This window comes from Callorhinus ursinus, unplaced genomic scaffold (assembly GCF_003265705.2).
Source record: "Callorhinus ursinus isolate GAN/ISIS: 27379988/994484 unplaced genomic scaffold, GSC_fseal_2.0 scaffold17, whole genome shotgun sequence".
In the NCBI taxonomy this organism is placed as follows: domain Eukaryota; kingdom Metazoa; phylum Chordata; class Mammalia; order Carnivora; family Otariidae; genus Callorhinus; species Callorhinus ursinus.
In genome coordinates, this window is record NW_027397079.1 from 1,430,694 (window position 1) to 1,457,376 (window position 26,683).

The window sequence follows — 26,683 nt, forward strand, 5'->3', positions numbered from 1 at the left end:
AGATGGAGGGTGGGAGGTGGGTCCTGGGCTGGAGAGATAGGGGTCTGGGAAGTGGGTCCCAGAGGGAGAGATAAGGGCAGGAGGTGGGTCCTGGGATGGAGAGATGGGGGTCTGGGAGGTGGGTCCTGGGAGGGAGAGATGGGGGCAGGAGGTGGGTCCTGGGACGGAGAGAATGGGTCTGGGTGAATTGGGTGAACACCCTGACAGGTGGGTGCAGGTGGTGAGGGGCACTCCTGGGAGCTCCCCCCGTGCTAGTCCTTGTTAGGGAGGGAGAGAGCAGAGGGGTGGGTGGGGCACGTAGAGAGCAGGGGGACCGTGAAATGGCGGTTCTGGATTGGAGGTCAGGGGAGAAGGAACTGTAGACCCATAGAGGGATGGCACGGACCTTTTGGGGCACTCTGGCGTTCACGCTTGTGAACCTGAGTTGAATCCACGTGGGGACTGGCATGCTCCCCTCCAGCCACGCTCACTGGACTGGTTGGCCTCCATGGCCCTGGTGACCAGACTCTCCGGAACCCCTCTGGATAATCCAGGAGGGGCAGCGAGGGATACTGGACAGGAGGGACTGGCTCCCCAGGCCACGGGCCATAGCCAGGCTGGTGAGCTCTCACCACTGGGGATGCGTCTGGTTGTCCATCGTCTTCAGACTTCCCTTATCTTACTTCTTTTTGCCGACTGCCTCATGAAGGATTAATTGACTGCGGCTCTAACTTCTTTGGTCATCACGATCTGAACCTAGGTAGTTTTGTCACCTGTCGGCTGTCTCTCCACCCCCCGCCCCTACCCCCGACGCTGGGCAGATAAACTCCATGCACACGTGCTGTGCTCTGTTTCTCTCTGTGCCTGGCACCGCGACACACATGTAGTTGTTTCTCAGTAAGTAGTGGTTAAGTAAATGGGTAACCAGTTAATTAATGGTGATGCATTCATTGATGTGTTAATGTAATTAACTCACTAACATATCCACTATTCCTTCTATGCCATAGAAGTTGGTTGGCCAGCGGTATTCCTTTTGTCCTGCTTTTGTCAGGCTTCTTCTGAACATTTTGTTCTCTGGGGACTCAGAAATCTGGCCGCTAGAATGCACAGCCCATTGGGAGTCTCTAGGAGCCACATACCTGAGTGTGGGGGCCTCTCTGAATCATTCATCCCGAAGTCCTGGCCAGCGATGTCGTGTGAGGAGCTATGTGGTGTCTGTTGTCCCGCTTTCCCCACTTGCAGGGGGGTGGGTTCCAGCATTGTTTCCCATCTTCGTGATTGTCTGGGGATCCAGGTGGCAGGTGGATTAGGGCAATTCTGAGCCAGCCTCCCCATTGCCCCAGTGTTCTCCAGGCAGGAAACTGTTCTCCAATATTTGACCATTTCATATTTGATGAGATCCAATGCGAATTGCTAAAGTCAGTTCTCCTCAGGGAAGTGTTCCTGGTGCTACCTCTCCATCCCAAGGCGGGATACCGAGGGGCCGCCCCCATTCCGCATCTCCATCAGGACCGATGTCAGCCACTCCAGAGCTACACGGCTCCATTCTCGGTGCCCCTGAAGTGAAGGGGCACAGAGCAGGGGCCTAACGAAGTATGAACAGATGACCACACAGATGAACAACTGAAGTTTGCTTTGTGGTTTGGCAGACACTGTAGACTCTACTCCCACGTGGCCAGGATCTACGTGGCTGGAGGCTTATTCTCCAGGACCCATGGTTATATAACCTGTTATAAATGCATTCTGGCTTGCTGAGAATGTAGATACAGACCTTGTCTCCTACCACCGCAGAGAAGAGGTTTCATTAGTGTGTTTGTTATTTGGGGATGAAATGAATGAAAATGCAGATTCCTTAAAAAAGGTCTTTCAATCGGGGTCCCTATCCCTGTTATATCCAAGTAGATCTGTGTTTCGCGAGTGTGCTCTGGTCCACCGAGCACCCCAATGGAATCACCTAGAATGTTTATTAAATATTCTAAACCTGTCTCTGGGAATGTGGTCCAGGAATCTGCATTATTCACAAGCACCCAGGGGATCTGGGTATAGGTTAGCATTTGCAAAACCACTAAGTGGATGTTTTCTTGTTGCCACTAGCCTTTAAATATAAACCGGTAACTGCCAGAAATCTTTATAAAGAGAAAACCTATGTACGTGGTTTGAAAAGAAAATCTCAAACATGGAAGAAGGCCTAGCTGTGAACAAGAACGAAAGGGGGTAGGCACAAGAGCAGCTCTCCATGGTAGGCAGTGAGCTCAGCATCGCCCAGTGGGGTCCCTGTGATGTACTCAGGCTGAGCATCCCGGGGCCACATGTGTCGTCAGAAACACCAGCAGCAGGAGCGGGCAAAGTGCATTACACCACAGCAAGCTTCCCCTTCTTCATTGCCTGGATTCCCGGGACCCTCCGAATGACCCCCTGAATTACGTAGGAAGGGATCATCCTTGCCTTCATAGTCAAAGGAGGAAAGTGCAGTTCAAGAACATCAGTGGCTTGCTCAGGTTCTGCAAGGATGCACACGGATGAAATTCAGACTTCAGACCCAGGTCTTCTGGCTTCAGATCTGCTCTTCTCAACATTTATCCCTTCCCTTTTCAGGGGAGTTGAATAATTTAAGGGGAAGCTGATGGAAACACTTAATTTGCATTTCTGTCACCACTCATGCGGATGGTGAACTGTAGTTCCTTTCAGAGGATAAGATTTATCACATCCTTGAGAAGCAAGGCAATTTCCACCTTTCCCCGAGTTTGCTTTGTTCACAACTTAAAGCGGATGACAGCGAGAATTCCTCCTAAATGCCCAAATTTGACCATCTACTGAGACCAACCCATACTTCTTACGTTAGCTTTAGAAACTTCCTCCATCCCTGTTTACCTAAAATGGCCCTTCAGTACAGGACTTCTTTATTTAGCAATTTAAGGCTGTTGTGCCTTGCTCATTTCAGGGGCCGTTCTTTTCCCCTGCATCCCCGCTGACTCTATGTTCTGCTTTCTACGGGGGCGATGGAGCCTGAGGTCCTTCGGTAACTCGGTTGGGCGCATGAGCCAGCGATGGCCCCAGAGAGGCAGCTCTCTGTTCTGGAAACAAATCATAGCGCAGCCTTGTGCTCATCTCAACTATTAACTTAACAAGCAGTTGTGATGATCCATTGCAAATGTTTAAAATGCTTCTATATGATACAACATATGCACGCTTGGGGGTGTGAGATCTTTGTGCTTGAATCTCACTGCATCACAGCTCTGGACCTGGGGGCGCTCTGTCTCCCCGGAGTCAAGATTTTCTTGCCTTTTTGAAACCAGCTTGATTATCAGATTATCTTCCTTGGAGAATCATAACCAACATCAAGGACAACACAAGTATTTGTGGAAGATGTGCTGTGACTGCTACCCATACTAAATCCTCTCTGGGGGCTGCTGAGAGCCTATGACCCAAATGATGTAAAACTAAATATAGCACTTTTCATATCTGATTTCTAAAAGCATTATGAAGATATAATTTATACACCATGCAATTTGTCCATTTGAAGCACACAATTCAACAGTTTTAGTATATTCAGAGCTGTGCAGTCTTCAGTGTGATCACTTTTAGAACATGTCTTCACACCAAGAAGAAAGCTGGTACCCACTGGCAGTCAGTCCCCCGGCCCCTAGCAACCACTAATCTGTTTTCAGCCTCCCTGGGTTTGCCTCTCCTGGGACCTGCCTGTAAATATAGGCCTACGATACGTGCCTTTTGTGTCTGGCTTCTTGCACTAAGCATTATGTTTTTTATGTTTCGTGCATATTATAGTGTGTGCCCCCTGCTTTTATGGCTGCCACCAATTGTGTGGATACAACACCGTGTATTTACCCATCCATCAGTGATGGACATCTAGGTTGCTTCCACTCTGGGGCTCTTAGGAGTAATTCTGCTGTGAATCCTTGCACAAATGTGTGTGGACATATTTCTCTTAGACACATACCTGGGAATAGCATTGCTTGATTATGTGGAATTACATTTAACCCTTCAGGGAAAGTCCAGACTGTGTTTAAAGTGGCTGTGCCTCATTTAGTATTTAACAATATAAATTTGCAATGGATTCCATACTATATTATACTACACATATAAACACACAATATTTATATAAAAACATATCCCTCATTTTAAAATTTTTCTTTTCTTATTTCTATTCATTACTTTAATCTCTGAAGGCTTACAAACACATAATTTTGTAATGAGAGCAGATTTTTTCATCTATCATGACACATTTACATCGTTAATGGTGATATATCGACGCCTGTATGTGGAAGATAAGTAGTTGGAGCTTTTCCTTAATACCGACCCTTTTCTCTGAGTTTTTGAACTCTCTCTATTACCACCTTTCCTTTAAAACACATTTCAGAAGTTGAACTATAAAGCAGTTGAAGTAGGACAAAGACAAGATTTTCAGGAAGACATTGGATCTCTTTAAATACATCCTTCAGAAAATCGAATTCCATTAAAATTTATGGGCAGCATAGCCATCTCTTTGAGGACAAGGGGCAATGATTCAATCATCTTGTTTCTGTGATAGGCACCCAATAAATGTTTGTTAGATGAATGGCTCATTTTGCTGGATAAACCTATTTGGGGAGAGCATTTTAATGCCGAAGAATAAAACCTTTTTAGAGGGCCTATTCTGCTTCAGTCCTGCCTGATGTTGGTCCCTGCACTGCTGGGTTCTGCTCTGTTGATGTCGACTCTTTATAGAAGTTCACTAATCCTGGCCTCTATTTTGTGTCTCTTCAGAAAAATAAATTATAGGGAAAGATGTTATAGCTCTTTGAATTTAAAAAATAAACCTCAGAAATGTTAAATGTCAAAGAATTAAATTGATACCTTCTATTCTGCTTATACACAATTCATCGTAGAGATATTGGTAGTGTGGCCAATTTAAAGACTTTCAGTAAAAATGAACCCAAGGGAGCCTTTCAACAGAGCCACTGTTCCCTACAAATTCAGGTGTGGCCTCTGCGGTCACTCTGAGCACTTACAGCCTGGGGTACACAGCTCTATCATCACACAGAACACTTGCAGGATCGTATGCAAACTCTCCCAGGACTCATAAAGGAGCTTGAAAGCAGACTCTTTAAAGAAGCAGGAAGGGAGTTCATGAAAAGAATACGGGGCTTCTCTGAGAATCTCCAGAAGGGAAAGAGAAGTGGGTTTGAAGGCTCTGCAACCAGGGGCATAAGCCTCACCTCTGAAGTAGTTGCGTGAAGACCATCCTTTCCAACCCCTTGTGCCAAGACCTCACAGTTTTGATAGCCCTGGGCAGGACAAGGGCAGCGATGTCTGAACTACTGTGTAGTAGTTTTGTAAACCAGACCTTGTAAATGAGAGCTGGCAGCTTCCACGGTTGCCGTCAACAGCATGGGTCCTACTTAGCTGTCACCTGGAGCCTTGGGAAAATGCATCTCATCGAAGGCACATAGGTCATGTGCCCATACTGTAGCTTTAAGGGAGTCTGCAAGAAGAAATGTCCAACCTGTGTGATCCTGTAATAGGAGTCAGACTCTGCCTCTCCCAGTGTGAATTCCCTAAACAACAACGAAATAATTGAGATGTCAGTGAGCCAAACAAGTGACAAATGCCACCATAACAACATAATTTTAAAAAATAAAACTGAATGGGTAAGAGTTCTGGAGAACTAACTCTCCTACAGAAAACAGTTATAAGCTCTGGAATATATTCAATCTATCTGCTACAAATATACACAGTTGACCCTTGAACAACATGGGTTTGAACCATGTGGGTCCATGTATACACAGATTTTTTTAAATATAGATCCAGTACTGTAAATGTATTTTCTCTTCCTTATGATTTTCTTAGTAACATTTTCTTTTCTCTAGCTTATCCTTTTGTAAGAATACAGCATATTATACATAGAACATACAAAACGTGTTAATTGACTGCTTATGTGATTGGTAAGGCTTCTGGTCAATATTAAGCTATTGGTAGAGTTTGGGGTGAGTCAAAACGTGGATTCTCACTTAGGTCCCCCTGACTCCTGTGTTGTTCAAGGATCAACTGTATATATCTGTCATATGTATGTATGTTATATGTACACATGAACATATATATTAATATAAACAATACAGGACAGCAAACGATAGCAGGCAGGAAATAGATGATCTTCAGATACTGAAAAAGGAACCGCACTCAGTGAAATCCATATTTGTAATCATCTTTTCTGAGCACTGTCTCTATTCCTCGTGGTATGGGACAGTAAGAATTTAAGCAAAAGGCTGCAGTCATGAATTTGGATATTAAGGAATAGGGTTTGGGGTTTCCAGAGTGGCAAGAGGAATTAGGGGGCAGGGACAAGACAGAAACCAAGGAGCCATAGCGGGGGAACAGCAACATCTGTGTAAAAACTGGTCACCCTGGAACAGAGTCTAATTTTCAACTGCTACCCTCTGAGGAGGATTAAAAGTTTAGGGATTGAAGTCCAGCAACTCATGGTGTCTCAAAAATAGCAAGATATCTAAAACATGGTGAACATTAAACTCAGTGAACACTTGGAGCTTTCCACGGATCCATCCTGTGAATGCGTAAAACCGTGCATCCACAGTTCAAGATGATCCACCAGCACAAAAATCAATACTCTTCAGAGGAAGATAACAGGATCCAGAGTCTCTATCAACAGCATCCATTGTACCTAAGAAAGAAGAAGAAAAAAACCAGGCAAAGTTGTACCAAAGTGAAACTCACTAGCAAGAAACACAAGAAGATGAACCCTGACATGGCCCAGATGTTTGGATGATGCAGAAAGAACTTGAAAGCAGCTATTATAAGGGTCTGTGTCTTAAAGGAAAAGATGGTCTTGATGAGTGAACAGACGGCAGAAAGAACCAACTCACATTTCAGGAACAGCAGAGTACATGATCTTAAGTGAGAAATTCACTGCTTAAGAGCAGACTGAGAAAGCAGAAGGAAAAAATTTTGGTTTTTGAAAACAAATCAATGGATATAAAAGCTGAAGAAAAGAGAGGTAAAATATTGGGAAAGAAACAGCCTCAGAAATATGTGGAATAATGAAAAGTAAACTAATATACGTGTAATTAGAGTACCAGAGGACATCATGTGATACCTAGAAAAGCTCATATCAGACTTGTGGATAAATCATGGGTCAAAGACAAAAATCACAAAGGCAACTGTAAATTATTTAGAACTGAGTGACGGTGAATATCCAACATGTGAAGGTTTGTGTGTGCTGCTAAAGCAGCATCCATAGCATTAAATGTTTATGTTAAAAAAGTAGAAAGGCTTAGAAACAGCAATCTAAGCTACCACCTTAAAAAGCAAAGAAAGGAAGAACAAATTAAATCCAAATTAAAAGAAGGAAAGGAATAATAAAGAGGAGAATCAGTAAAATATAAAATGAACAACAGAGAAAAATGCAATGCCAAATATTGGTTCTCTGAAAAGATTAATAAAGTTAATAAACCCTTAGCAAGACTGATCACCTAAAAAGGGGGAGAGGGAGAAAATACATATTATAAATATTAGGAATAGAAAAGGGAGTGATTGTAGATCCAACGGAGATTAAAAGGAAAATGAGGGAAAACTGTAAGCAAATTTATGTCAATAAATTCTACAGCTTCTATGAGTTGGACCAATTCCTTGAAAAACATACCTACACAGAAGAACTAGACAATCTGCACAGCTCTATTATGTATTAAAAAGATTTAATTCACTGTTAAAAACATTCTCACAAAGAAAACTTCTGGCCACAATTGTTTCACTGGTAAACCCCATTACACCCTAAAGGAAGCTATAACACGAATCATACACAAACTTATTAACTTCAGGGTGAAAGAATAGGAAACTTCTTGGCTTATTTTATGAAGGCTGTGTAAGTCTGATACCAAAAATGTTACCCCCAAAAAGGGCAATTAATGACCAATATGCTGTTTTAAATTAACAAAATATTAATAATCCAAATCCAATAATATATAAAAAGAACAAAATACAGTTTCTTCATGACCAAACAGGACTCATTCCAGGAATGCATGGTTGATTTAATGTCTATAAATCAATGAAGGAGGGGTGCCTGTGTGGCTCTGCTGGTTGAGCATCTGACTCTTGGTTTCGGCTCTGGTAGTGGTCTTGGGGTTGTGGGTTGGCTCGCATTGTGCTTAGGGTGGAGTCTGCTTGGGATTCTCTCCCTCTTCCTCTCCCTCTCCCCCTCCCCCTGCTCACTCTCTCTCTCAAGTAAGTAAATAAAATCTTTTTAAAATAAATAAAATAAAAATCAATGAAGGGATCCACCACATTAGCAAATAAAGAAGAAACGTGTTATGATCGTTTCAAAACATGAGGAAAAAAGAAAACTCAGCAAACCCAGAGTTAAAGGGAGCTCCTTCAGTTGGAGGAAGGTTATTTGCATAAAATGTAGAGCCAATATAAATATTAAGATTATCTAAGGTTAGCTAAAAGATGGGACATGAACCCTCACCATTCTTATTTAACATTAGGGTGGAGGTTAGCCAATAATAAGGCAAGCAAGACAAATAAAGAACACTGAGATAAAAAGGAAGAACTTTATTCTGTTTATTCTCAGACGACAAGAATGTTCACTCAGAAAACCTAAGGAAAGAACAAAACAAATACTAGAACAAATAATGGCATTTACCAAGGCCAGGTGCTAGCAAGATCTGTAAAACGCAACTGTGTTTCTTTAGACCAGCAATGAACAATTGGGAAATGTAAAATTTGGAGTTTGCACTCGTTAATCCCCATCACCCGTTCCCCCCCCACCACCACCCTCCCTCTGGCAACAACCAGTTTGTTCTCTGTACTTAAGAGTCTGTTTCTGGTTTTTGTGTGTTTGTTCATTTGTTTTTTTTAGATTCCACACATGCATGAAATCCCGTGCTATTTGTCTTTCTCTCTCTGACTTATTCCATTCAGCATAACACCCTCTCGGTCCAGCCATGTTGTCACAAATGGCAAGATTTCATTCTTTTATGGCTAAGATTCCAGTGTGTGTGTGCTTGTATCTGTGAATGTGTGTGTGTACACATGTACACATATACATAAATACATATATGTACGTATACATACATATCTCACACCTTTATCCACTCATCTGTGGATGGACACTTGGGCTGCTTCTTGGCTACTGTACATAATGCAGCCAATGTCTCTTCAACATAGTGTTTTCATCTCCTTTGGTTAAATACCCAGTGGTGCAATTGCTGAGTCATAGGGTTGTTCTATTTTTAAGTTTTTGAGGAACCTCCATACTGTTTTCCAGGTTGGCTGCACCCGTCTGCATTCCCACCAACAGTGTAGGAGGGTTCCCTTTTTCCTACATCCTCACCCACACTTGTTATTTGTAAATGGGTTTTAAACATCTCAACAGCATTGTCAAATCTCTACCCTGAAACCACAAGTATTGCTCCAAGGAATTAAAGAAGAGTGACATAACTCCGTACTAGTGACATCATGAGGTGACGGAAACTTCAATGTGGAGATGTTAATTCTCCCCCATCTGAGGTATAATTTCAATGCAACCTCAGTCAAAACCAATACTATTCCAAAGCAACCTCAGGTTCTAGACAAACTGACAGGAAGAATCTAAAATATACGTAAAAATGCACAGAACCTTGGAAGGGCCAAAACTATCTTGAGAAAGAGCAAAGTTGGACAACTCACACTCTCTGATGCTTTTTCCAAGTCCCAGCCCCGGAACCCAGCATGTCTTTGGGGATCCCCATCTCCTTTTAGGGGAACGGTTTTTGGTATCTGAGCAGGCAGAGAGGGTACACACGTGTCTGAAATGATCTTTGCGCCTCTGTTAGGCTAAGCATGAATTCATCCCGCTGTCCCTGACGATGACCCAGCAGGACAGGGTCGTCCCAGCCTCCCCACCCTCCCCCTGAGCAAGGTGTCTTTCATCTCCATTCAAACACTTCCTCTCGGAATCACAAGTTATTTGGAAGACTCTTGTTTAACCTCCAAATACTTGGGGATTTTCCAGAGACCGTTCTGTTAATTGATTTCTAGGTTAATGTCATTACGGTCCAACAACATACTCGGTGTGATTTCTCTTCGTTCAACATTTGTTAAGTTCCATTTTATGGCCCAAAGTCTAGTGTATTATAGTGAATGTTCAGCGCGCACTTGAAGGGACTATGCATTAGGCTACTGTTGGCTGGGCGGGGGGGGAATCTGCTTGTAAGACGGTGTGATTTTAGTGTAAGACTAGACCAGGGTTTCTCAGTCAGGAGGCTCTTTCCTGTTGGGAGACCCCCTGTGCACTGAGGGTGTTTTTCAGCAGCATCTCCAACTTCTACCATTAGATGCCCCTCCCCCAAGTGTGGCAACTGAAACTGTCCCCAGACATGGCTGGGTGTCCCTTAGGAGGTGAGAGCTCCCAGGATAAGAACCACTCAAAGAGAATACGTCAGCGCAGCGGAGAACAACTCTCAGCATCACACGTGAGACTTCCGCTTGTCCAAAGACACCAGTAAGAACAGGAGAAGGCAAGCCACAGACCGAAGGAAAATGCTCCTATCTGACAAAGGATCTGCACACAGAATATACAGAGAATCCCACAGAACAAAAATATGAAGCCAAATAACCCAATTTTTACAATGGGACAGTTGAAAAGTCATGTCACAAAAGAAGATGCACAGAGGGAACGCAAAGCAAAGCTCCAGTGAGATACGCATCACCACCACCGCAGTTAGGACGAAGGACAGCACCGTCCCCACGACATTGTGGGGTTACAGCATGTACGCAGAGCGGGCTGAGCTGTGCACTGGAGACCTGGGCATCCTACCTACACCAGCTTTGTTGCCATGAATAAAAATGGACTGGGTATTTATTGTCCTGTTGTGGGATTTCTGTTTTAGGGGAAAAATCTCTTTTTTGTTCTCTTCAAAAATTTTTAAATGGTTGAAATGTTTCTTTGAGACAAAGCCTCACATGGGAAAATGGGGCCCCATCTGGGCGACCCCCTCCCCTGTCAGCTCCCCGCCCCATGAGACATCTCGACCCAATGCCAGAGGAGAAAATCCAGAACCACTACTCTGCATCCCCCTCCCCACATCCAGGCCTTCTGAGGACAAATAAATGTGATGTTTGTTACCATTGACCAAGTGCTCCTCACGGGCCGGGCACCACTCCAAGCCTATCATGTGGAATATTCAGTAATATTCAGTAAGCTCGACACGTTAAGTCCTGTTACCGGGAGCCAGACTTGGCAGATGCTCACTGAGAGTAGAGACCTGTCTGCAAGGACGCACGGGCTCAGGCAGGGTGCGAACCCAGGCTGGCCCCCCACTCGTGCGCCCCCCAGAATGAACCTCTGTGTGCGCTGTGGGACTCCATCACCTGACACGGGGCCCAGTGTGCACGCAGCGCTGTGTCCACACAGGGGCCTGTTCGCGCCACCCCCTGGGGTCTCTTTCCCAGAGATCCTCTCACTTTCTAAAAATACATTGACTCATGCCCCAAACTCAAGACTTTTCTCAAATTGCCCCTGGGCTCTCCTCTTCGTGGACAAACTTGACAAATTGTTCAGAATGGTCACTTACACTATCATTGTGTCGCCTTTACTGCGATCTGGTTTCTGCCCCGAATCCACCAAAACCATTTCCCCGTGGTATCTGTGACTGCTGATGGCTCGGTCTGGAGCTGCTCCCGCCTCGCTGGCTCCGGGCCGTCTGCAGGTGGCCCTTCCTCTCCCTCCCTTCGGCTCCCCTGGGGTGACCGGTGACCATGCTCCGTGTCCCTCTCTGGCCTCGGGGCTTAGGCCTGTTCCGGCAGCCTGCCCCTCAGACAAACTACCCTGAAGACAAGAAATAGTCACGATTGAGCTCCGGGCTGGACCCTGTGCCCCAAGCAGAAGACACAACAGACACATCTCCTAACCCTTCCCACCGAACCAACGTGGAGAGACGCCTCTGAATTTGGAATGGACACGGTGAGTACGGATTTCCCCTTCATGCAACCTGCAGCACGCTTACCACTCTTCGGAGGCGGCAGAGATAAAGGGCTGGGTTATTTTGTCTGGATTCTTGAGTCTGCTTACAGGAGCTCCATCGCTGAAGGCAGGGCCTGCTTAGGTGTGTACATGGTTCTGTCCGTCTGTCTCCCAGGGTCTGACATCAGGGAGGAGCTTGTGAGCCTGGGATTCAGCCCACAGCCCCATGGCAGCCGCCGGCAGCAAGGGACGCGGGGACTCCTGGAAGCCTCCTCTGCTCCTTTGCTTCTCGCTCCGGCAGCCTTCAAAGCCGGCCTCCACGCTCCCAGGACCGCCCAGCGTGCGCGCCATTTGGAAGAGGAAAAAACTGGAAAAAGTATCTTCGTGTTATTCTGAAAAACTTTTTTGTGGTTTCCTTTTAGTATTCTCTAAGCTACGGCAAATCTGCACATGAAAATCTATTTCTCCCCCTGGCAGCTAGGATCCCAAAGTAGGAACTATCCGTTTGAGGGAATAGCCAAGGGTCTTCGAGGGGATTTCAGAATGAGATGGGTTTCCTAGGACGGTTTCTGCAGAGGAACGGGGGGCTGTCCTGGAGTGAGGGTCCCAGGGCTCCTGGGGTATGCGTTCTATGCAGAAGGCACCTGCCGCCGGCTTCTAACCCCACCTGTGCTCCTGAGTCTCAGGTCCTGATTTTCAGCCTCCAGGTGTGTGATTTATGTGGATAGCTGGCTTTCCATTTATATGATTTATATGGACACAGTGGGATTGTAAAATGCTAAACCGTCACAATAAAAAAAATCTATTAAGCCTAGTGAGGTTGAAGTTGTGTGTCTTTGAACTATTTAAAATATATGGTAATGAAGGACCCTACTTTTGGGGCTCTGCTGCTATGACTCCGCAGCTGTGATCTTGGGGCTAAAAGCCTGAATTCTGGAGCAGACTGCCGTCACAGTCTAGCCCTGCCACACTCTGCGTGAGTCTGCAGAGTGACTCAGTGTCCCATTTGGGCAACGTCGAATGCTTACAGGGGCATCCAGCACAATAGTTGTAGCAAACATTAACCATCATGAGTCAATGTTTAAGAGGAAAAAAAAATGCGTTTAGCTCTCTACAGTGGCAACTGTCCTGTAAGTGGCATGCCCAGCTTTGGAAGAAAGAGATCACAGGGAGTTAGAAAACGTGTCTGAAACACAGCATCACAGACATAGGCTCACTCAGGTGTGAGTGCCATCCAAAAGCCACCAAAAGGGTCATCTACGCTCATTTTGAGGACATCTCCTCACTCACAGGTACCAAGCTGAAACTGTGGAGACAGACACAGACACAGGGGTCTCCTTTAGGGGCTCTCAGACCCTTCACCTGAGATGATGAGGTGGTGGTATTGGAAGGGAGAGCTACTATACTGCAAGGAAATAAGAAAATCGGTACCAACCGGCAGAAATGCAAGGTGTGAAATGAGCCATTTCAAGGAAACAGAAGGAGTGGGGAGATGCAGAAAGTTTGCATTTTTGCAAAGTCAGAAGTGAGGCCAAGAGCCTAAGTCCGGGGTTTTGCCAGAGGCTGCTGGGCTCCCGCTCCCGCACACGGTGCTGGACTAATCACACACAGACACTGGCGGGGGGAGGCCAGCTGCGTGCACGTGCCCCGCGCATGTGTGCAAGCCATCCTGAGCCCCACACGCAGCAGAGTCCCGGGCGAGGTCCAGCTGCGTCGTGCTGCTCCCGTCGACTCCGGCCACGTCCTGCCGCATGCACGACAGGTGGCCGCGCCTGGGGGTTTGCTCACCTGTCTCACTGGCAGTCAGGCCAGGCGCGTGCGGATACAGATCCCCAGCCTGGGATCACACCAGGAGTCCAGGCAGATCCACCACTCCCCGTTAGGTGCCAAAACTAGAACCAGCTGTGTGACAGCTAATTTCTTCCTCTTTTCGTTTTGTTCCGTTTTGAGGGAGGGGAGCTGGAATGTGTTACACACCTGGTTTTAAAACAAAAATTGCCATAATAATAATTTACAATATAAATTGTATTCTACTAATATGTAAAAATAAGTGTTATTAATTTTAGCTGGTTCTAAACACTGACTTTAAATCTGTAATAAATGGGCTCTGCTTAATCAGAACTTAGAGTTAAGCCCAAGTTTCTCTGCTACCCCATTTTTATAGAAAGAAGTAAATCACAGAGAAAACAAATTACATCAGGAAGTTACTTTGAAAAGGAAGGAACAAACTTTAACTGGCTGTGGAGCCAGACTTAGCAACCGAGTATTTCTACACATTTTTACATCCAAGCCCATGCATTGATCCTATTCCGTGTTCCCACTGCGATCCAAACTAGGAGAGAAGCTTCAGTACATCCGGTCTTAAAACTCCCGCTTTTGATCAGATAAAATGAATTTTTACTCTATTATCAAAAGATTGTCCGCAGAACTTGAAACAGAGAATTCAGTGGGCCAGAAGTTTAAGCTAAGTTGACCTTTCTGCCTGCCAAATGCCCTCAGGGTAGAGCATACCCTGAAGGAGTATCAGAGAACATTGGTTTTTAAGGGAGTTTGGAGGAACACGGCCGCCATGATGGTGAGGCAGGGTGGACCTCCCAGCCTGCTCTTTCTATCTGCAGTGCGTGACCTGCACTACTGTGCATGAGTTACAGCTGAAGGCAAGCCTTTTGTTTTTCCTTTTATTTTTCTGAGTGTGTAAAGCTGCCAAAAGCTAACATGACTTTTATGAGATTCTCAGGTTTTTGGCTCTAATTCAGGAGCCACGTCCACTGTTGTGCTGTGTGAGTTATGGTGCTTTCTGGCACCTTTTTGTTAACATGGAATGATCCTAACTTCATTAGAAACACCACAAACAGGTCTCAAAGCAGCTTTGTAAATAGCATCCTCTGTTACTTCTGATGACTCTGCATTTGTAACCGAACCTGCAGAGTGTGTACCTAAGGCCAGGATGTCCACCAAAAGACACACAGTCAGCTGGAAACTTTCCAACGGCCTCTCGGCGCGGGTTGAAATGACCCTCACCTGCTCTGCCCCTTCGTGCATGTTCACAGAACACCTTTTCTCTTCGTTTCTTTTCTCTTTTAGCCAGAGCTACCTGCAAGCTGCAAGCGACGTGCCTGCCAGCCACAGCCTGGACCCCTCGGCCAGCTACAACTCCCCGAAATTCCGCTCCCGGAACCAGAGCTACATGAGAGCCGTCAGCACCCTGAGTCAGGCCAGCTGTGTGAGCCAGGTCGGGAATTCCTTCCCTCCCCTCTCCCTCGGGTCAGATCTCTGAAGCCGTGTCCTCGCAGTGACCAGCTGCTGGGGGCAAGGCCGTGAGCAGATGTGAGGTTCCTGCCTGGAACCGTCTCTCTGAACGCACACCCGGGAACCCTGTAACACTGAGTTCTCGACCACACCTGTGACAACATCCCCCTTACACTGGCCTCCTCTGAGTCAGGGCTCACATCTCAGCCTGCTTGCTGTCTTAGCTCAGGCTGTCTTCCTTTCCCCAGGAGGCTTCCCCAGGGAAACAGGGCCAGGGCAGGGCCGTGACAGCTGGGCTCTGACAGCAGTAGAAACTCGGACGGTCCAATAAGAAGAGCTGAAAGCAATCCGGGGTGCAGAGCTGTGTTTGCCAGGCGCACAGGACGTATTTCTCGGTTCTCTCGCAGCCCCGGTGGGATCCGTGGCCCCGGGGTGAACGGTGGTGTTTGGTGTTTTAATCGGGCGCAGAGGCATCGCTGCCGAGGGCAGGGAGCTCAGCAGGCTTGCCCATCCTGTTTAGAACTGTTCAAAGAGTAGCCAGAGCTAAGTGAGTGGTAGCTGGGGCTTCTAATCACCAAATGCTGTATTCACACACGGGGCAGGTGGCTAATAAATGTTGGCTCTCATTATGTAGAGAGCGGCATAGAGTCAGTACGCGGTTAATGCCAGCCATTATTGTTACTACAGTAATAATAATAGTATTGGTAGTACATAATTCTGAAAAACGCTCCTGGTCACAGGCTAATGCTATGAGCTTTGGGTAGCTGGCCAGGGGTTCAAAGACGCTGAAGACTGTTTTGCCACAGGCTTTAAAATGCCTTATAAAGCAAGAGTCTGTTCATTTTACAGTTTTTTCTCATCAGAAAGTTGCACTCTGGACTTTTTCTACGGAACAATCTGGGTTTTTCCTGTTCCACAACTGAAGAAAGACATGGCCTCTTTCATCAACTCAGATGCTATTTTTCTTTAAAAACAGGGTTAGGTTTCCAGCTACAGCAAAGAGAATTGCAGGGACTCTTTCCCCCGCAAGACAAGGAAAGGACTATTCCTGACTCTGCTCACGAGGGGCCGTCCTGCACTGAACCTCAGCCCCGGGCAAACCGGGGCACTGGCTCACGCTGTGGCCCGACTTCAAATACCCCTGCAAATAATAATAAAAACAGCAATAGCAAAACTATAGATGGTCAGCAACTAGATTACTATTATTATCTAATTAATCGGGGAAACATCCCATTTCAGCATAAACTCCAAGATGACGTTAGGAATTACTAACTGAACAGAGCACGTGCAGAGACGCCCTCAGCCTCGCTCCCCCCGCCTCCAGGAGAAGAACCTTCACGGCAGGCTTCTCCTGAGATGCCAGCTTCCCTTCCGGTTACAACACCTCCTTTGCCAAAATACAACTTTAGAGTCAGACGTGGCCCCGTCAGGGTCTGCAGCAGAGTGCAAGGTGATTTCACCGCAGACGGGGTGACTCCTGCAGGCTTTGCTTTCTTTCTCTTTCTTTATTTGAGTTGAGTTGACCCCCGATGTTGCCTTAGATCCAGGTGCACAGCAGTGATTGGACCCCGTTATGCGTCATGCTCACCCCGGTGTACTGCATCTGTGCCGTTCCATCAGCGGTTCCCGCTGTTACAATGTAACGGACCTTCCTGCGCCTTCCATTCCCCTGACTCGTTCATTCCATTACCAGAAGCCTGCACCTCCCCCTCCCCTCTCCCATTTCGCCCATGCCCTCATCCCTCTCCTGGAAACCGACAGTTTGTCCTCTGTGTTTGTGCGTCTGAGCCTGCTTTCCATTTGTTCTCATTTGCGCTCAACAAACAGGTTCCCCTGAATGCACAGCACACCTCTCCAGATGCTCTCGTGAAAGCCACCAGCTTCCCTAGTTGCAGAAACATAAGCCATGCACTACCCTCTACACCATGTTTTTAGTGAACCCAAGCTGGGATTTCCAAAAATACGTCAGTAAAAATAACATGTCCCCGCACCTTTTTCTATCTGAAAAGATCCGTCATTGTAAATAAGAGCAATAGCACACAAGCTGGATGTTTGGGGGTTTTACTTATTTTGATGACTTTGACATTTGGGATTCTAAGCCATTCCGATTGCTAAGTTCTATGATAGGACTTCACATCAAACTCAATTTTTAATTCTGAAAAAAAAAATTGTTACTTAAAATAACCTTGGTACCCTGACAGTGGATGGGACCGTTTCACCCCTGGAAACAAATGTGTAGTAATCCCATATCAAACCCTGGCCGGTGTGATCCACCAATCCGAGGAGGAGAAGGATGCAGTTTCCAGTAATGGGGCACAGTGCATTTGGGGTGATGCCCCTGGGAACCCCTCAGTGTCCCTGAGATACTTGAATTTGTGGCTAAAGCTGTTGGGAGTTCACTCTTTAATACTCAATGTTCAGTGAAATGAAAAGTGTAACCGAGTGCTTGTGAAACTGGCTTGTCTGTAAGCCGTGCTGTGGTTTGAACTTGAGTCGCTGGACTCAGGTCTGGCCTCTCTGAGCTCATGAACCTGGGACGAGTCACGTGGGTGTGTGCAGTGTGTGGGCTGATGCCGTGGGAATGCCAGCAGGGAGCGTCTAGGACTGCAATGGTGCACGGTGCATGGTGCACGGCTCGTTACACCTTCCCAGTGACCAGCCTGAGTGGTGGGATTTATCTTTAACCATACAGTTTCTTCCCTGGAGGAATCTCCTGGAAAATGCTAGAAAAGCGCATTGCTGTTGCTTGTGCGGGACCGTGGACGTGGCATGGAGACAGCCTTGGTGCATTCAGCCCATGTGTCTGAGCTCTCTGGGCATCTCCTTTGTTGCTGACCTTCCCTGAGCTCTCTGGGATGCACCAGCTTGCCGGTTCATCTGACAGGACCCCGAACGGTGCTCTAACTCCCAGAATAGTGCTCCCTACCGTTTCAGAGAACACAGTGGACTTTGTTCTGGGTGGCACTGCCCCCCCCCACATACACACACTTCAGTGCTCTGCGTTAATGTCTGTCTAGCTAAGTCTATTCCGTAGATGGAAGAATTCCCACGTTTTTCATATCCTGGAGAGGCACTTAGAGCAAGACTGTAAGACCATCTAATCTTCCATCATTCGATAAATAATGGTGTGACAGTGGTGTGGCCTGTGTGTCCCCATCCCTGTGATGGGCTCTGCCAGTTACTGTCACCCAGGGCCACCCAGCAGGGTGTGACCACTGTGGGTTCCTGGCAGACCTGCCCTCAGCCAAGTGCCCTGGAGCTCCTTCCCAGCAGGACGCCCGGCAGCAAGGGAGGAACCGGGTCTGCAGATGGTCGCCCATCTGACGGCAGGAGTGGAGCAGATTCATGTCTGTGCCTGTCACCCACGGTCACCCACAGGGATGAGCACCCCAGCCACCCGCCCGTCCCCACCACACTGAGCAGCCTCCTTCCCTGTGTCACCTTGTCACATTCCCACACCCCACGTGTGGAGGGCCAGTGTCCCACCCCAGAGGGGTCACAGAGCCACGCAGACGCAAGCTGCCTACACGTACGGGTGCTGCTGGGGTCAGACACTCCTTATGCGCCCCAGCCCTCTCCGGGCAAGCTGCGGGGACACAGCCTTACTGTGTCCCAGGGCGTGAAGAGGCCGGCAGGGCTGGGTCCCCAGACCTCCCCCTGGCTCCTCTCCGTGGGAGGGACATGGAGGCCTGGACAGAAGGCGCACACCTGGGGCCACTGGGGAGGCGTGGCCGAGCTGCTGTAGTGCACAGGCACCCCCACCATGAGGGGAATCTCTGTATCCCTGTGTTCTCTTGCTTGGGACAGCTCCCAGCTCAGCCAGCCCAGCCTCCCGAGGTCACCGGAGCTGAGTCTCTGCATTTACTTTGTTTCCATTCATCCACGGTTGGGATAATTCTGAAAACCCGCCCCGTTTCCTGGAGCCGGTGGTATGGTGCTGGGGGTCTGGAGCTGCATGGATGGTGGGACCCTCTGCGTCCTGGCCTTCCCATAGCTTCTGACCGGGCCCGCTGTCCCACGGTCCCCTTTTTTCTCTTTCTCTTTCTCTTTCTCTCTCTTTCTGTTTAAAAAGCCATTCAGGCACGGTCATAGCCTCCTTCTATCAGGCATCTGTTCTAAAAAAATTGTGGTAAAATATCCATAACAAAATTTCCCGTCTTAACCATTTTTAAGTGCGCAGATCAGTGGTGCTGTGCAGGCGTCCCCCCCCCCATGTGTCCCCAGAACTCTGGCAGAACTCCAGCTCTGTCCCCATGGAACACGAGCCCCCTGCCCCCAGCCCCGGGCGCCACCATCTCGGCATCTCTGCGGAAGTGACTCCTCCAGGGACCTCACACGAGTAGAACCGCACAGTGTCTTTCCTTATCTGGCTGGCTTCTTTCCCTCAGCACCCTGCCCTCCAGGTCCCTTCCATCAGAGCAGGTGTCAGACCCTCCTCCCTGGGCAGGGTGGAGTAATTGTCCACCCCGTGAACGCAGGTCTGCAAATAGCGGTTCTGGTCCCTGCTTTGTTCGTAGGGATCGATACCCAGACGTGGCATGCCAGGTCCTGGGGTACTTCTTTTCATTTCTGGAGGACCCGCCACCTTCCTTCCGCAGCGGCCACACCAGTGTCCATTCCCACCGGCCACACGCCAGGCCCTGGTCGCCGTGGCCGTGCCCCGCCATGCCTGCTCCGGAGCGCCATCTGTCGCGACCTCTGCCACACGCAGGACAATCACCCTGTCACCCCCCATTTCCCTGACTTTGGTTCCTTGGTGCCCACATTCTCCAGAAGCAAGTCAAGCCATGTTTCTGAGTTTATGGTTCATGAAAGAAGATGGGGGAAGCTTCAGAGGACACTGATTGTTGCCATAACTTTGACACCATTGGCTTAACATCCTCCTGAGATTTCCAGGGGCTGAGCAGTGGTTTGATTCCCACTGTAAAATTATACCCGCGTTTCCAAATCTCCTTCAGGCTCAGTGAACACATCAGCTCCCAGAGAGCAGGTCATTTCGGTTCCTCTCTGGACCAAAATTTGAGATTCTTCTCAACTACTTACTATTTGCTTGGGAGAAACAAGGCACGTTCCCATCTCGAACCTCACCGATGTGTTTGTGTAGCTGTGTGTGCCAGCCAAGTGTCCTTACTGAAATTTTAGTCTTTTGCTTGTAGAATGGTTTTCTCCTTCAGGAGCGAGTTCCTGCACCCATGGTGGGTTTGAGCAAGGATTTTCACTAAATCCTGCAACCAGATGCAAACCACATCACTCAGATTTTGGCCTTTGCAGGCTACCTAACATGGATCTTTGACATAAATGACATGAAATGATCTGAGGATTTTTGATGGAATTCCCCATGAGGGAATACTTGGAGCGAAAGAAGTTTGTCATCGAAAATGCAGTGTTTCAGACCAGCATGCGTGCTTGTGATGTGCTCCACTCTCTGGGGAGCTGGGGCTGTCCTGGTGGGAGTGCCGTGGGCTGTCCGTCCCTCTCCAACTTCAGGAACCCGTGAGCCATTCAGACAGACCCTCTCATCCGTAATTTCCCTCTGGTCCTTTCGGCCAGCACTACCCATAGATCCTCCCCCTTACGCTGAGGGTCTTTGTGGCCCTGGGCACGGGCCTCCAGCGTCTCTACCACCAGAGGCTGGCATCGGCGCACTCAGATTTGCCGAGTGAAAGGAGCCATTATTCTAGCGTGTCCAGAACTCCGGGTGACGCCAGAGAAGGCCGCATTCAGGTCTGCAATTAGAGACTTAAGGAAAAATCATGTTTGTTTTCCTGTCAGAGGGGAGATCGGATTCTTTCACCTGCTTTTTCTCTGTGAACGGTCAGAGGAAAATGGCAAATCTGGTGTTTCAAACCACACTTGTTTGTAACTGTCGGTCAGCGTCACCCAGGGTGTGCAGGAAGCTGTGGGTGACACATTTGGATGTGGATGCGGCTGGTGCAGGAATGTGACAGGGACGAGATGCTGGCCGGGCTCCATTGCGGTGGGGTGGGCTTCGTGGGAGAAGCCACCCGGTAACTGGGACAGTTTTCTCAGGGTCTGCCTGGGCTCCTCCCAAAGCCCAGGGCCGGAGGGCTGGGACTGGGGATGATCTAGAGAAACGGTGGAGACCACAGGAGCTGCTCCCTCCACCCTACGCCTCCTTCCTCCATGCGGAGCCTGTGCTTACCTTCACAGCCTCGCGTGAGCCTTGGCCCTTGCCCATCAGCTTCTCCAGCAAGTGTCCCATATATGCGCACCTGTTAACCCACACAGGGTTCACCAAGGGGCATACCCAACCTGTGGGAGTAGCAGGGGAGGGCTCCTTCATCAACGTCGCATGCAGCCTAACACATGAACCCCGCCCCCCCCGCCGGAGAGCCATGGACCTCTGCCCACGACCCCGTGAGCCTCCGGTCCTCAGGCCGGTGAGAGGCTGAGCAGTTTCAACTTCTCATTCCTAAAATTCTCGTCTCTCCTCCAACCCCGTTCTCTCCAATGGGGCTTTAGTACTGCATTTCACTTCCCTGGATTCCCATTTAAAACCTCTAGATTCGGCTCATGGGAAATGCATGAGTATCACCCCCTGGAAGCCTCAGGTAAAGTGTGTCCCCGGCCAGTGTCACTGACCCCACACAAAGGCCCTCCAGCCAACCCGACGGTCGGGCCCGTGTGTGCTCGTGATCCCGCTCCTGCCCGAAGCCTTGAGATTTATTTTAATGCATTTGGAACTTGCAGGTTCCCAGGGTGACTCTATACCTGGAAATTAAATTGCAGGCTTGTGAATAGTTCCTTTCCCTGCTAAATGATCAAAGGAGGCGAGTCTGCTCCTGTCCCGGGCGGGACGGCCCTAGACCTGGGATGTACGGGGTGCAGCCTGTCGACATGGACAGAAACCCCACCGGCCAGATGTGTGGTGGGTTTCCATGACGACACACAGAAGCAGACTGAATGTGTGTTCGTGTGTGTGGCCTCCACATCTCGACCCGGCCGCTGTAAGCAGCCTGGAAAGGTAACAGAGGCACTGGGAACACCCAGAGCAGGGACTGGTGTCTGAACGCTCAGCTCATCTGCACACGGCGTCTACTAAACCTTGCGGTCACGGTCACCATCCTGTCAGGCTTTCCGTGGGCTCCACAGAATTTCAGGAGCATCTTGGAATTGATGGTTTTTCTTAGTGTTTGGTAAGAAATAACCCGGGAAGACCTTCCCCAAGCCTAACCAGTCCCCAAGGCCAATCTCACATGAACGCCGCTGGAAAGACAGACCGTGTGTGAGGGTGGGGCTGAATTTTGTTCTCACTTGTTCTTTGGGGACACGGCCGCGGTCGCCCTGGCCGGGTCTCACCACCGACTGTGTGCATTGTTGTTCCAGATGAGCGAGGCGGAGATGAACGGGCAGTTCGAGTCGGTGTGTGAGTCCGTCTTTAGTGAAGTTGAATCCCAGGCAATGGACGCTCTGGACCTCCCCGGATGCTTCCGAACGAGGAGCCACAGTTACCTTAGAGCCATCCAAGCCGGCTACTCCCAGGATGATGAATGTATTCCGGTCATGATGCCCTCCAACACCACCTCAACCATCCGATCCACAGCAGGTAAAGGAGCCCTTTCTGACCTTCCTAGAGAGGAACCCACAGGCGAGCGCGGGGTCCTCCTCCCAGAGGAGCGCATGCTCCTTCACCGCAGGTGAAATACATTCTCCAAATGTTTGGTACATTTGCCAAATTGCACTTGGCACATTGTCATATTTGCAGCAGGGTTTTGAAACATTTCTTTTATAGCTAATCTTTCTTTTTCTTAGGATGCGATCTCTTAGTATCAAGATTCTTGAAAAGAATCAAGTATAACTTCTGTAAAGTTTTCTAGAGGAAACAAGTTTAAGTGCGGACATTTGGACAGTGATTGTGCTTTAAATACCGAAGTTCACTAGATCGCGGTCAAACCTGAGCCTTGTGCCCTGACTCCCGGGCTCCCTCCTCGCTGCGTCCAGTATGAGCGTCTGCTGCTTGCTGGCAGGTCCGTAAACATGATTCATTGCTCTGAGCAAATCCATCCTTCTTGTAGATTCACTAATCATCCTTGGGCTCTGCAGATTCAATGTCACAGTTTGCTTGCATTCTTATGGAAAACCATATCCACCCCTTTGAAAATTTACCACCTAAACCAAGTATCAGTGTGGGAGAGCTCACTGCTCTATTGCTGTTTATGTAACACAATGAATATGCACGGCCTGGAGAAGCCATGAAACATAGCAAAAGCCATAAACACGCTCTCCATTCTCTGTACAAAGGCCAAGCCGAGAAACTCAGAGAGCAGCCGCGTTGAGGAGCGAGGTCCTCTGACTCCTGGCAGATGGGGAAGCTGCCAGCACATCAGGGCAAGGAAGGGACCCCGTCTGAGAAAAGAGCGAGGATGTTGTCGAGTGAACAAGCGTGGCACCGGAGTGGGGGCGGGGCGGGGAGCGCAGGAAGGGGGTCTCTCCGCCCCATCGGCAGCCGCAAGCCTGCTGTCGGGCACTTCGGGCGGAGCGCATGTGGTGGGAGAGCCTGGAGATGGGAGAGGATGAACTGTGTTCAGGCCTCGTTCCATGACTCCAGCCCTGCAAGATCGCAGGCTTGTTAACTTTCTGGCTCTCGGTGTTCAGAAGAAGCGGTAGCTGTGAATGCTTTCTCCAGTAAGCCTAGGGATTAGTTTTCGGAGGGCGTGTGGGTCCTCGGCGATCTTTTTGTGTGGCTCTGTGGCACCCACGTGGGGGGTTGTTGACACGACTTGACCATGAAGCCTCGGGGTGTCCAGAAGAAGTGGACTGGGCCATGGCTGCTGTGTTCCCACAGCACGGCTCCGCGGTGATGCGGGGGCAGCGCCACGGACAGGCTGCACGGACCTCAGCAGGGCTGTGCCTGTTGCCGAGGTGCAATACGGTGGACTTTGTGGGCGGAGCTGAGCCTCTGGCCGTTGTCGTACGTGTCCCAGATCTCAGGAAGTCCCTGACTCCCCTCGGCGAAGTCAGGGACCACCTCTCCCGCTCTGCCCTTCGTGGAAAATGACCGAATTACAAACTTAGGGAAGTAGTGAGCTTTACAACCGTTGCACCTTAAAAAACACACTTTTAGAGATCTTTGCTGATAGCTTCACCAATATTTGTCGAATGTCTCTTATGAGCAAGTGACAATTAAGCACTTTCATGGTCTTCAGAAATGCCTTGAAATAATAATTACCTGGTAGAAAATGACTTTATTATGTTTAGAGCTGTCATTATGGGGAAAATAAAAATAAAACTGTTTTCATAGAGATAATGCGAGAACCAGTGCAGAACTCAGACTAAAATTCTAATTTATGTACATGTCATTTTCCCAAGTACATTGTTGTGTTCCCAAAATGTATGCACCTGATAAATCACAAAACATGCTTTTATTCAGTGTTTCTCCAGGATCTGGGGCCGGTTACAGAGTCAACGTTGCCCCCAAGGCTGAGGGCATGTGGGGCATGCCAGGGTCAGGGAAGGGTCTGAGCATTGGGTTAAGAGAAGAAACAAAAACCGCGAGGGGAGATTTCTAGCACAAAATACCACTTTGAAGAAAGGGGAGTGCGGAGGACTCACTCATTCCATTTTCTGCTTTACCGCAAGCATTGCATGTATTTATCATCTTTCTCTCCTCCGTAGAATTGAGAGGGTATGCAACAATTGTCCATTTAATCAGATTGAAAACAATAGCTAAGAAATGAAAAGTCCCTATCTGGAAAAACACAGAAAAACAAATGTAGGGGGGAGAAACTATCCAACTACACAGGATGTAAATGCCCACTGACCTTCCAATTTGACTCGGGGCTTCCTGTCAGTGAGGCAGAATGGGTCGTCAATATTTCTGTATTAACATATTTAGAAGATCTATACCAACGTTAACTTCTAATAGCTATCCCCTGTGGTTGGGTGTGTGTGAAGAGAGATTATTTTGACAAATTGATTTTCTTTAATGGTTCTACAACTATCTCTTGAAAATAATTCCAAAAAAAAACCTATTTTCAAATTTATTCACAGCGATTATTTGGAAGCCTAAGATTTATTTAAATATGTTCCTTTTTGCATGCTTGAAAAGTAGAAGTTGGTGTAATTAGGTTGTTGCCCCTTGAACAAATGCAAACATGTAATTTTAATATGCATCTAGTAATAATGAAATATCCAATAGAGGCATGAAAGTCTATTAAGAATGCTAAAATACATGGTAGGCATTCTGTTTTAAACACCAACAAATTGATGGCGCCAGTGTGTGTTGCTTGTTTGGGGGGGACTGGAGGTCAGCTGCGTTTGACCCTGAAGGGCACGTGGAGATACGGCCAGGAACTGTCTTCTGCTCAGCTCTCCGGGGAACTCACATGGGGCTTGCACACACGCTCAGCAGGGCGGCCACCAGCCACAGACATTTGCCCTACACTGTGTCTTTCATTATGGAAAACACTGCATATTGATTAGTGTCCTCTCCTTAAATGAAGTGGTTTTGAAAACCTCTAACTTTCATTTCACACATGGGTTCTTTCTCGTCTGTGAAATGATTTCTCAGAGAGATTTACTTGTCTAAATATGCATTTCACCCGATCTTTCTAGGGAGAGAATGTTATTGATACCGTGGAGGAAAATACTATAAAATTAGATTATAATGATTTTTCTTTGGGTCAAAAGTTTTTTCAACAAATGTCACAACTGATTCTAGAAGTCATTAAAACAAAGGGAAAATCCATGCAAAGCATGACAGTGGAAACAACCATAAATTTATTTTTATTTGATTGTTTATAGCTCAATAGTAACTTGTCCCTCGGGGGTACATCATAATTCCATTTTCCAGGAGTGCTTCGGGCCTCTAGAGTTCGACTGCCCTCCTCAGCCCCCTGCCACAACTCGGTCCGCTTCTGTCCCCGCGCCCCTTTCTCTGACTTCGGGATGACATCGGGCCCCCACTCAACCCCGGGATGGCTCCCGTGTCTGGATCCTGAACCTAATCACACTTGCAAAGTGCCTTCCGCCAGGGAAGGTGACACAGGGCCCAGAGATGAGAACGTGTACATCTGGGGCTGTGGGCATTCTTCTGTCTACCGTCAGAGGATCGTTATGTAGTGACAGTAAATCCTGCAAATATCGTAGTAAATACTGGCTGAGGGCCTGGGGGAAGGGTTGGGTGGATGAGGTCTTCTCGGACACCGAGGCTGGAGTAGATATCGATGTCCTCTCGGTCAGACAGAAGCCTGGGGAACCCATCGCCCTGCTGGGCACGTGAAGCTAATCCTTGTTGTGAACCCAAACTCCTCCAGCTGACGGGAAACCAAACCCCGAGGGGGCTGCTGGACAGGGGGCTCGTGAGAAGCCCTCAGCTGTGGCGAGGTGACGTGGAGGCTCTCTCCTCCCCACTCCCCCCAGGATCAGACTTCCTGCCAAAGGCACGTCTCTGACTGTGTGGCCACAGAAATCTGTGGCATCTGAAGTTTAGGAGCAAGTGCCAACCACAAGGACGTTCGCCTCCTTTACCAGGCTGACTGA

General features: G+C 48.2%; 1 protein-coding gene across 1 annotated transcript in view; it reads left to right on the plus strand.

Moving 5' to 3' along the window:
- DLGAP2 (DLG associated protein 2) overlaps positions 1–26,683 on the plus strand; it is a 729,358-nt gene that overhangs the window by 642,304 nt on the left and 60,371 nt on the right. Inside the window, exons 7-8 of the mRNA XM_073902242.1 lie at positions 15,017–15,164; positions 22,529–22,748. Of these exons, the coding sequence (XP_073758343.1) occupies positions 15,017–15,164; positions 22,529–22,748 (368 nt within the window). The remainder of the gene's footprint in view (positions 1–15,016; positions 15,165–22,528; positions 22,749–26,683) is intronic.